Here is a 12,090-nt window from a genome sequence, read left to right as displayed (position 1 = left end):
TTTACAAGACTGTTTGTGTGGTTGTTATTTTAAGGGATAGAAAAGGGGGAAATACAAGGGAGAAGGCAGTCTGCCTTAAAGCATCTTGCATTACTTAAACTCAAAAGGCTAAAACTAGCCTATCCAAGCTTCCCTGTTAAGCTGCAAAAGGATGCCTTCTGCTGAACTCACAAAAGTGAAGGAGGGAGGAGAATATCTAATAAAGATATCCTCTCTGAGCATCCACAGTATTCATATCCCAACCCTGTCCTGGGGCTCAGCCCTGGAAGCGTTCCCCCTGCCCCCAGATGCCCAGAGAAGAAGGTGCCTGAAGCAAAGGACCCACCGGTATGGCCGTGATGAAGAAGTTCCAGGGCAGCAGAGTTCCCAGGCCAAGGAGGAAGAAGATGATCCCCACACAATGGAACCTGGGGGTTGGGAGAGGAGACAGCCATTAAACAGATGCAGCTGTGAGCAATTCAGGACACTCGTCCATCTAGCGCAGTATTGCCTGCTCTGAATGGCAGCGGCTCTCCAGTGTCTCAGCCAGCAAGGGGGTCTTCCCCCCTTGCCAACTACCTGTTGACCCTGATCCTTCCTAGCTGAAGGTGCCCACGATTGCGTAGCGAGCAGTCTTAACGTTGAGCTACAGTCCTTCTGCTTAAAAAAAGAGTGATAAAGATTCTAGCCCTCAAGATTCTGAAAAATCAGGGCTAGATCAGACTCAGTACTGCCTGCACTGACTGGCAACAGCTCTCCATGGTCAGCCGCCACCTGTCTCTTGATCCCTTTTAACTGGAGATGCTGGCAATTGAACCTGGGACTTTCTGTAAGCAGAGCAAGCATTCTACCACTGTACTAGGTTCCCTCCCTCTCAAAAAGGAGTCAAAACCAATTCAGGCCAGGCAGGTGGGTCATAAATACCACAATCCAAGCCTGCCGGTAACATCCTGTAATGCTTCGCCTCCATGAGAACACTGTGTAACTGTGGTCGCAGTGCTCAGAGTAGGGCTGGGCCTAACCACCCTTTGAGTATCCTACAACAGCTCAAAGTGACACTAGGTGAGGGAGATGAGGGGAAGTCGAAAGGGTAGTCAAATCCTGCTTTTGGGGTTTCTGGAGCAATGCAAGAACCAAAATACAGATTTGCTTTGAAATCTGCAATCTTCCCAATTTTGCAGCGCAGTTCCCCAGCCATGTGTACAGAAACGCCCGTGCAAATGTGCATTAAAGTGCATATCTAAATATAATGCCCAAATGCATTAGGTTAGGGGAAACGGCTTTGCAAAAATGTCTCTTGTTAGGCAAAACTGCCTACAGAAATACGCTCATGAATTTTCACGAGGGCTTCCAACCACCAACATGACGACTGAGGCGGAAACTCCACATGGGCAAAATGGGCAAAGGAAACTGACGGTTTCTCCCACCCCTGCCTCCCGAAATTTTGGACCACAACTCCCATCACTGGGGCTGACCGAAGCTGTAGCCCAAAGTGTCTTGAGCGCCCCAGGTTACCAAAGGCTGGATCTGAAGCAGAGAGAGAAAGAGAGCGACAGATTTAATCGAATAAGCCGAAGGCATGTCTACACGACAAGGCCTTGCCTGGCAGCGGTTTCTGCCCTCCTCCCTGCTAATCTATTTACCACCCCATCTTCTTATCCCTCCCCCACCAGGCACACAAACGGAGCACAGCGCCAAGAAGAAAGCGTTCCCACCCCCTGTGCTCATTTCTGGACAGGAAAATCAGGTTTTGAGGAACCGATTCCTTTGTTTGCTGTTTTGTTTTGTTTTTTAAAAGAAGGGAAGTGGAAGATTTAATTCGCCAGTGCACTTGTGGCAGCACCGGGGAGGGGAATAAGGTACCTAAAGGAAATCTGTGCACCTGCCCAGAAAACTGGAAACTCAACACTTCTAATCGTAAGTGCAACTTGCCTAATCCAGGTGTGAAACATTCCACTCCCTCCCCAAACACATACCTGAGTATGCAGAGAAGGAAACCCAAGAAGGCACACCTAGGCAGCTGCATTTTGTAACTGAAAACAACTGGGGAGGTGAGACTTATACAAGTGGTCCAATTTGGAGTTAACAAAAAAAATGTGTCATGTGCAGAGCAGAAATAATGGGCTGCATCCAACTAACTAACTCATAACAATTTTTATTATTCATATACAGGGCTGGATTTAGGTTTGATGAGGCCCTAAGCTACTGAAGGTAATGGGGCCCTTTATATGTCCAGCTGTCCTTTGTCAACAATGAATTGTCGCTGTTTTTTGTGTTGAATATATGCTATATGGTAATTTATAGGACCTAACAGGTATCTAAAGCCATCTGCAGATAACAATATATGTTTTTTATCTTATATTTTGGAAATGTACACCCAGTGGTTTTTTCCTTTAAATTTTTCTGGGGGGCCCCTACGGGACCGCCTCTCCTGGTATGCCCCGCAGAGGACCTTAAGGTCCACAAATGACAACATTCTGCAGGTGCCAAGTTGCAAGGTGGTTAGGTTGGTCTCAACTAGGGCCAGGGCCTTTTCAGTACTGGCCCCAACTTGGTAGAATGCTCTGCCACAAGGACTTGACATCTTTCCACAGGGCCTGCAAGACAGAGTTGTTCCGCCTGGCCTTTGGTTTGGACTCAGTCTGACCCTTATGCTTCCCTCCACTTATGGTTTTGACTTTTAAAATGAGGCTGCATTTTAAATTGCATTTTAACCTGTATTTTAAATTGTTGTTTTTTTTCCCTTATTATGTTTTACTGAAATTTTATTGATGTTAGCCACCCTGAGCCCGGCTCTGGCCGGGGTATAAGTAATTTATTATTATTATTATTATTATTATTATTATTATTATGAGAGTGGGGCCCTAAGCTATAGCTTGCTTAGCTTATATGTGAATCTGGCACTGGTTGGAAGGACACCCAAGGGTCATCTAATCCAACCCCCTACAGTGCAGGAATCACAGCTAAAGAACCCCTGACAGCTGGCCATCCAACCTCTGCTTAAAAATCATCAATGAAGGAGAGGCCATTACCTTCCGCTGTCAAGCAGCTCTTACCCGCAGAAATTTCTTCCTAATGTTTAACAGGAATCTCCTTGCTTGTCATTTGAATCCCTTGGTTTGAGTCCTACCCTCCAGAGCAGCTCAAAGCAAGCTTGCTCTGTCTTCCATGGGGCAACATCCACCAGATATTTGAAGATGGTTATTGTATCAGCTCTCAGTCTCCTCTCCTCCAAGCTAAACCTACCCAACTCCCTCAACCATTCCTAACTGAGGCTTGTAGATTTTCATTCCCCCTCCCCTTTGGTCCCGCTCCACCCTTCTCCATCCATGCCACTGGGCATATTACCATCAAGAGTGTGCAATAAAAGCAAGATCTAGAGGGACCCTTGATTGAAATCAGTGGGCATGACTGACTTAGGTCCATTATTTCAACGGCTATACTCTGAGTACTGTACAACAAAAGTGTGTTGTTAACATTTTGTTGAGAGCCACCCAGATTGGCTGGAGCAACCCGGTCAAATGGGTGGCATATGAACAGTTCCAGATTTACATATAAGCTAAACAAGCTAAAGGGGGAAAAACCTGGATGTACATTTCCAAAATATAAGATAATAAAACAAAAAATAATAATCTACATACAGCAACAGTATTTTGTGTTGTGTAGGCTCTGCTTCCAACTCTACAATTCTATGATTCTAAGGTTCATTGCAGTTCTGCAAACACAGGCAAATTTATTATTTTTTATTGCATTTATATCCCACCCTTTTTCTCCAAGAAGTTCCAGGTCATGTACATCGTTCTCCTCCTCCTTATTAAATCCCCACAACAACCCTGTGAGGTAGGTTAGGCTGAGAAGAAGTGACTGACCCAGGGTCATCCAGTGAGCTTCATGGCCAAGTGGGGATTTGAACCCTGGTTTCTCAGGTCCTAAGACATTCAGGTGTGTTTTTTAACCACCTTTGTACCCTACAAATCCCCTAAGAGGCTCATGACATCATCCCATTTTATCCTCCCTGTAAGCCATGATGAATGACGCTGGTGGCGCTGTGGGTTAAACCACAGAGCCTAGGACTTGCCGATCAGAAGGCTGGAGGTTCGAATCCCCATGACAGGGTGAGCTCCTGTTGCTCGGTCCCTGCTCCTGCCAACCTAGCAGTTCGAAAGCACGTCAAAGTGCAAGTAGATAAATAGGTACCACTCCAGCGGGAAGGTAAACGGTGTTTCTGTGTGCTGCTCTGGTTTGCCAGAAGCGGCTTAGTCATGCTGGCCACATGACCCGGAAGCTGTACGCCGGCTCCCTCGGCCAAGAAAGCGAGATGAGCACTGCAACCCCAGAGTCGGTCACGACTGGACCTAATGGTCAGGGGTCCCTTTACTTTTAAGCCATGATGGGCCAAAGAAAAGCTTCATGGATTTTGAACCCAGAGCTCTCCCCACTCTGGCCCACCACACTTGACTACACCCCACAGGCCCATGGGCAAACTCTGCTTGAGAAGGGATTCTGTTTAACTCAACAACAAATAAATAAACCACCCTCTAACATGAAAAATAGTAACTCATCTATGAAGGGGTGTCACGTTTGGGACTCTTGTGTATAATACAAAATCCCTACCCAAAAGGCTCAGGAAGCAATGCGCTCAAAGGCATCCCAGGTATTATTCTCACGTTTCAGTCTCAGCAAGTGGTTCTGAGGGTTAAGACGCTTATTATCCCAGCTCTTTTCAAAGCATATTCTCCCCAAGTCAGATCTCATGGGGCTTTGATACTTACGAGTCCTTGGGGGTCACCTGAGAAGCCATCGGGAACCAGTTACACCCCCTAAGCGGGAGGCAGGAACAGTAGCAGGAGTCTGGCCCCTGTCAAAGCACAGCTGCACCTGAAAGGGAATGGAAAAAAGTCGTAACAGAAGGGAAAACTCTGCCTCCATCCACGAAGGGCGAAAAAGCTAATAAACTCGGATTATGCCCATCTCAAGCATTCGGGAGGTTCTGAGAACTCCAGCTTTCAAAGAGGAGATTTGAAAAAGCAATGAAAGGCAGGAGGAACTGCACACCCCAGATCTGTGCAAAAAAAGCACAATAAAGTACCCAAAGGGTTGACAGGACCCTGCCTCACCCTGTAAGAGAAAGACCCCCAGACCAGTGGTCCCAGGGAACGGCTGAGATGCCCGCTTCCCTGCTCTCGTGACATGTGTGGATCAGATGCCACTGCTCACTGCTGCAGAGATAGGGAGTCTTTTCCAGCCCAATGGCGACATGCCAACAGTTGGCAGGGCCAGAGGCAACAGCGTGCAGAGCAACAAATGCGAATTTTACCCTTCTGCGCACACCCCTCTCTGTCCTCCTTCCAGGCACAGGAGAGGCATTCTCAGAGTTCAAGGACATTTTGCAGACAAGCAAACACAGTCGAGGCCAGTGAGGGGCATGACTTTGAAAGACCCAATAGGGAAGGCTGCAGGGTCACATTTGGCCCTTGGGCCTGAGATTCCCCACTAATGAGAGAAATGCACTCTGCATGCCCCCAGAGGCACTCTTTTTCTGTTACTACTTCCTGTATTCTGCCTTGAGCATATAACTGTCGAGTTGGAAGGGGTCCTAGACCAGCCCCCTGCAATGCAGGAATACGCAGCTGTCCCACATTAAGGATCGAACCTGCAACCTTAGCCTTATCAGCACTACTCTCTAACCCACTGAGCTATGGCTCTAAGGCTGAGTCAGATGAAGCCCTACAACCGTTATCCTGCCTTCAACAACTCAAATGGAGGCCAAGAGTGTCCTCAAGCCACAAAACAGAAGGGAGAGGCAGGGTCTTACTCTTGCACATGCTCAGAGGCACCTCTCCTCTTTATTACTGCTTCACGCTCTGCAGGGATGGACACAAAGCATTCAAAGATCGACAAAGGAGGAAAGACAACTGACCCACAGCACTGAATCGGTCCTAGTTCAAGCCCAAACAGGCATCCTGGAAAACTGCATAGGCCTTTGGCCCGACCCAACTTCAGGGCTCGTCTTATGTTTCAAGGCCTCAGGTCTGTTCTGAATACCAGGATAAGCCCTGCAAAATGCGTAGCAATGACAAAGGCGAGAGTGTCTCTGAGAATGTGCAGAGTTAGACCCTGCCCCTCCTCAGTGCCTGGGCTTGTGGGCAAAGAATTTAAGCACTTAGTGTGAAAGTGAGTAAAATAGAAGGGAATTTGCCATTGCCAAGGTGGTGTTTTCCAGAGCTAATGGCCTACCACACCCATCAGACCCAGCCAGCAAAAGTGTGATCGCTGGGGCTGATGGGAGCTGTAGTCCAAAACATCTGGAAGGCACCCAGGTTAGGGAAAGCTGGGTTATTATTGTATCTAATGCCAGACACTTGTGATTGTAATTTAATAAATAATAATAATTGTTATTTGCATGCTAGTTTTACCTGGTTTTCTCCTGATTTTAAAACAACTTAAATAGATACATTATAGACATATTTCTACAGTACTCTAGGGGTCATTTTGGCCAAAAATCTATGTATACATTTTAACTTGCTTTTTTAAAAAAAGCAACAACAAGCAATCCAGTACGAAACAGAATAATCTGGTTCTTCCTTCCAAATCTTCACGCCCCAAATAGGCGTCAAAGAGTTAACGTAAATTCCTGGTTATTTTGCAACAAGAAAAATAAGGAAGTAAACGGAACAAGCATAATCTCTTAAATCCAGATGCACAGACTGGAATTCACAAAGGAATTGTTGTTTGTACACAGACACACACAGAGCCTACTCACATTGCTATCAGCACCTCCAAAGACTTCAGCCGACTGCTCAGGTAAGGTCTGTTAGTCACCACATTAGACACTTTGAACAACATTTGGGATTGCCCAATCAGGGATTTGCAAAGGCCTGGTCAAAGGCCATGGGAGGTTTTCACCCTTGCAAATTGCTTTTGTTGACAATGGCCTCTGGTTACCCTCCTCCTCTCAAATTCCACCCCTCTGCAGTTTTTTTTTTTAATTAAGTGTTCGTTTATCTTTCACAGCTAATACAAGGCAAGGAACAAAGGAAACAAATAATATTTCCCCCTCCCCCTGGAACAGTTTCAGAAATATGTCCAGCAAGAAAGTAACGAAATAATTCCACCACATATCAAGCACCAAATAAATGTCTCTGTCAATAAGTGTCCAAAGGTCACAGGAGGTCTAAATTTGTGCTTTTTTGTTATAGCATATGAAATAAAATCAAGCCATTTTTTTTTTGTCTGCCTTTTTGTCTTTGTTTTCTACAAGTTATTCTCCTGTTCTGGTTTAGCATCTGTCGGCATTGGGCAGTTAAAGCACTAGGAAGTCGAACAGAATACAGGGATACAGGAGCCCAGCTGAGGCATCACTCTTTACCTTGCACATAATCACACCAGGACTCTGAATTTGGGGCGATAAGAAAGCTATGTTTATTGCAGGAAGTAGGTTCTTGAAAGGAAAGATCCTAGTTCTGTCTAAGCAAGGGGGAGATGCAAAGAGTCAGCCAGGCTTGATTTAGGTCAGGACTCTCCCTGTAGTTTTCAGCTGAGATGAGATGGTTGCTTAGATGAGAAGGCTGCCCTCCTACATCTTGGGTAGCTTTAAGAGTATTTCCCAAATTCTTGGAGGACAGAGCTATCAATGGGCATGAGCCACAATGGCTATATTCCACCAACACTGTGCAGTGTCCCTCTGAATGTCCATTGTTGGAGGTGTGGACTAATGCAGCAGCCAGGCTCTTCTTGTGAACCGGCTCATAGTTCAGGGGTCAAAAGACCATAATAGCACGAGAAGAGCCTGCTGGCCCATCGAGTCCAGCATCCTGTTCCCACAGGGTGGGAAACCTGCAAGCAGGATTCGAACACAAGAGCACTCTCCCCTCCTGTGGTTTCCGGTGCCTGGGATTCCACAAAATAACCTCTGGTGACCCAGAGAGAAAGCTTGGAAGGGTCAGTTTTGAAAAACAGGTTCAACGCCTGGCAATTTCCCCCCTCCCGTCCTAGGCATAGGAAAGATACAGGCTGTGCTAGGGAAGGCGCTCTGCACAAGTTCAGGGGCACAGCTGCTCCTTGCTAGTCACTCAGTGGTAGAGCATCTGCCTTGCAAGCAGACTGCCCCCCCCCAGGTCCAATCCCCAGCATCTCCAGGCTGGGCTAGGAATACACACACACACACACACACCTGAAACCTTGGAGAGCGGCTGCCAGTCAGTGTAAACAGTACAGAGCTACACGGACCACGATAAAGACCTGTGTACTTCTTTGCCCTAAAACTGCACCCTGATGTTGAAAATATCTCCATCACCCTGTCTCTGACTGATCGCTAGATAAAGGCATTTTTAAAAAAGAAGCTAGGCTTGAGCTTCTGCACCTGTTTTAGCCTCCCCCACCCCCAGGCCCTCGAAATCTTCTTCTTAAGCCATCCTCTTCCAGAGGCCCTACCTTGAGTTCGGAAGGGTCATATTCCTATGCAATCCAGAGTCACTTCGCTTCGGATCATGGGAGCACGCTCGGACATCCTTCCTCCCGTTCCTGCACCCAGTGGCGTAGCGTGGGTTGTCAGCACCCGGGGCAAGGCAAGTAATTTGCGCCCAACCCGTGGATTTTAGCACTCAGAGAGCTGCGAGTGCGAGCGCGCGCCCCCCCCCCCATGTTGCGCCCGGTGCGGCCGGCCTCCCTTGCACCCACGCTACGCCACTGCCTGCACCCCCGGACCTCTTCGCGGCGCTCGGGGCCGCTGCGGGCTGGGCGCTCCAAGGGGCGCCGAGGCTCACCTGCCTCTGCGGAGCTCCAGCCCCCGAGGGCGGCGCTGCTTGCTGCCGCCGCCGCTACCGGGGCTGCCTGGCCTCGCCTCCATGAGGCTGGAGATGCCGGCGAAACAGGCGAGCCTCTCTGCCGCCGTCGCCCTTGGAGGGTCAGGGAGGAGCCGGCCTCCGAGTCTGCGTATAGGAGCGCGGCGCCTGGGAAAGAGGCCGCCTCTCCCCACCCCTCTCTCGGTCTGCCTGTCCGCCAGCACCCTGAGAATGGCCAGCGGAGCCAACCGGCAGGGAGAGACCAAGGGGGGAAATGGGGGGATGAGGCGACCAAGGGGATCTCTGGGGGAAATGGGCCTTTCCAGTTGTCACCAGCAGGGCGGGCGCTAGCATTAGGCCGACCTGGCAGCTGCCTATCTAGGTCGCAGCGCTGAATTTTGAGGGGTGCAGTTTTTACATAGATTCGCTTTTGTTGCATCTTATCTGTTCCAGGCAATATTTTACTTTTATTTCAGATCTTCAAGGCCGTTTCTCAAAGCTCAGAGAATCAGCACTTTACTCGAGGGAATGGGTGGCAAACTGTAAAAAAAAGAAGACTGAATCGAAAATGGAGACGCCATATGTCCTTATCCTTGTTTATACCGTGAAAGCTTTAATAAAAGCTAATTTAAAAATGGCAAAGGAAAAAAGGCACACAAAGTAAAATCTAGATGGGCCGGGAAATTGAAACTTTTAAGAAACTTAAATGTTGACATTGCAATTCACAAGTTGAATCAGAATTATTTGCGTGCCAAACCGTGGTCTTTTGTTACTGAGAATTGGTGTCATACAAGTCCACGCAAATGTCAGCACTCTGGTGGCTGTGTTCCAAAATAGCTGAAGGTTGTGGGCAGCCCTCAAGGGCAGCCCCCGTGGAGTGCATTACAGCAGTCTAAGCCCAATGTTACTAGAGCATGGATTCCCGTAGCAAATCTAAATGGAACTTCCCTGTCCAGCAGCACTCTTCCCTCAAAAGCCTATGGAGATAGACGATGGACGGAGCGCTGTTGCCTTCACACCCTGTTTCTGGGCTTCTCAGTGGCATCTATGGGAAACTGGATGCGGGAGCTCTGTGGGCTTTTAGAGCTGATCCTACCAGGGCCAGCTCAATACATTTTGGCACCTGAGGCGGACCCCAAAATGGCACACGCACCCTCCCTGCCATGGAAGAAGGGGTGAAAGAAGTTCTACACCAGGAACAAAGGGGTGGGGGAGAGAAAGAGCTACATCAGGATCTGCTGCCCTTGTGAATCCTGCCACCTGAGGCAATCGCCTCACCTTGCCTCATGGGTGGGCCGGCCCTGGATACTGCAAGCCTACTTTCTTATGGAGAACAGGCTGGAACTCGCCATCCTTCCCCACTCCTCACCCCTTGGCGAGTCTTTTACACCACAATGTATTCTTAATATGTTCACAGGAGTCTTTGCATCTGAGCCCCTCATTGCACTGACCCCTGCCCTGGCCTTTCCGCTGCTGAGCTCTTGAGTGCTACTTACCATTTCCACAGTTCCGGGGGGGGGGGCACTCTATGACTGTGAACACACTATGCATTTAAACCTACCCTGCTCCAAGAATCCTGGGAACCATAGTTTGCTAAGGGTGCTGGAAAGTGAGGGCTGCATTACAGTTCCCAGGATTCTTTGAGGAAATGCCAGTTGCTGGGACTCACAGGGGCGGAGAATTGCTGTTGTGCTGCTGGGGTCCTCCTTTCAGGTTTCCCCACTAGGGTGTCTGGTTGGCCACTGTGAGAACAGGATGCTGGACTACATCCAGCCGTCAGGCTCCCCTGGGGTTAGTCACTTAGTCTCCCTCAGGCTTACCATGCCCTGCTCTTTTAACCAATCCTTATAGGATTTGGTTCCCAGAACCGCTCACGCCATCCTGGTCCCCTCTGGGCATGCCATCAGTGCAGCCAGTGCAGAGTACAAGGAGGCAGGTGGCCTCTGCCCTGAGGATCTTACAATCAGAAGTCTGGCGTGGAGGAAGGAACAGAGGAAGGAGAAGGAAACAGAGCAGGGTTAAGCATGGAAAAAGTCTGCGGTTGTTTCAATTGCAGGTAGCCAGGCTTAGCTCCAGTTTTTGCCACCGAGACCACATAACACCAGTCTTGAAAGACCTACGTTGGCTCCCAGTACGTTTCGGAGCACAATTCAAAGTGTTGGTGCTGACCTTTAAAGCCCTAAACGGCCTCGGCCCAGTATACCTGAAGGAGTGTCTCCACCCCCATCTTTCTGCCCGGACGCTGAGGTCCAGCGCCGAGGGCCTTCTGGCGGTTCCCTCATTGCGAGAAGCAAAGCTACAGGAAACCAGGCAGAGGGCCTTCTCAGTAGTGGCGCCCGCCTTGTGGAACGCCCTCCCATCAGATGTCAAAGAGATAAACAACTACCTGACATTCAGAAGACTTCTTAAGGCAGCCCTGTTCAGGGAAGTTTTTAATGTGTAATATTTTAGTGTATTTTTGGTTTCTATGGAAGCCACCCAGAGTGGCTGAGGAAACCCAGCCAGATGGGCTGGGTACAAATAATAAATTATTATTATTATTATTATTATTATTATTATTATTATTATTATTGCTACTGCAGGAGAACAGAACTATGCAATTATGAAACAAGTTGCACAATTTAAAACAAGCTGAAATGAGATTATTTACACACTTACTTTTGTCACCTCTGGAAGGCAGGGCTAAACAAAGCAATGTATCTCACCGTTCGCCATGCTTCCTTGGTAATGGCGCTCTGCATGCCACAGCCACAGCTGCTGTGAGTGAGAAAGGGAAGTTCTTCTGTTCTTCTCGAGCTTTCCGTTTAAGTTCCCGCCAAGAGGCGATGGCTGGGAGGCTGTGACTCCTTGCAAAGTCCTTCTCTAACCCAGCAGAGGGCACTAAGAGGCCTTATTATGCAAAGGAGGAAGGCAGGAGCAGAAGAAGGGGGTGGGACAGCTTTCAGCTCAGGTTGTTCTTATTTTAAATTTGTTATTGATTTATCATAAACACTTGTACAAGATAAGACATAACCACCATACATGGAGCATCTCCAGTATAAAAAACAAATTACAGAGCTGCAGTTACATATAGTTAAGTTTTTAAGATGCCCAAGCATAACGAGGAGTGAGTCGTAGGAGGAGCACTTATCCGACTCTCCCTTTTATGTAATAAGAAATGGAGACCGGTTTGCATCAAAACTGTATCACTGGGCTTGACCCCAGACTGCATGTCTTATGTCTGGCCAGGCGTTCAGCTAAAGACGTGTTCCACACACTGTTTAACCATTCTTCCTGCAGAGGAACTGTAGGTGATTTCCAGCATGTTTCTCAAGAACGTACTGCTGGA

General features: G+C 48.3%; 1 protein-coding gene across 5 annotated transcripts in view; it reads right to left on the bottom strand.

The window, feature by feature from the left end:
* SLC29A2 (solute carrier family 29 member 2) overlaps positions 1 to 11,530 on the bottom strand; it is a 28,250-nt gene extending 16,720 nt beyond the window's left edge. The window contains exons 1-4 of one of the 5 annotated variants that reach the window (XM_083416999.1): positions 8,672 to 9,051; positions 8,413 to 8,502; positions 4,752 to 4,857; positions 326 to 407 (exon numbers count right to left, since the gene is read on the bottom strand). In XM_083416999.1, coding sequence (XP_083273125.1) covers positions 326 to 407; positions 4,752 to 4,780 — 111 coding nt within the window. In that variant the 5' untranslated portion in view covers positions 4,781 to 4,857; positions 8,413 to 8,502; positions 8,672 to 9,051. Of the gene's footprint in view, positions 1 to 325; positions 408 to 4,751; positions 4,858 to 5,899; positions 6,692 to 6,742; positions 7,207 to 7,808; positions 7,872 to 8,412; positions 8,503 to 8,671; positions 9,052 to 11,420 lie in introns of those variants that run through there. The other 4 variants (XM_083417002.1, XM_083417003.1, XM_083417000.1 and 1 more) reach the window with 4 other exon arrangements.
* Between the last annotated feature and the right edge of the window lie 560 nt (positions 11,531 to 12,090).

This window comes from Podarcis tiliguerta (assembly GCF_965153285.1).
Source record: "Podarcis tiliguerta genome assembly, chromosome: 16".
Lineage (NCBI taxonomy): Eukaryota > Metazoa > Chordata > Lepidosauria > Squamata > Lacertidae > Podarcis > Podarcis tiliguerta.
The sequence above is the reverse complement of the archived record's forward strand: the minus strand, read 5'-3'. Positions and strand labels throughout refer to the sequence as shown.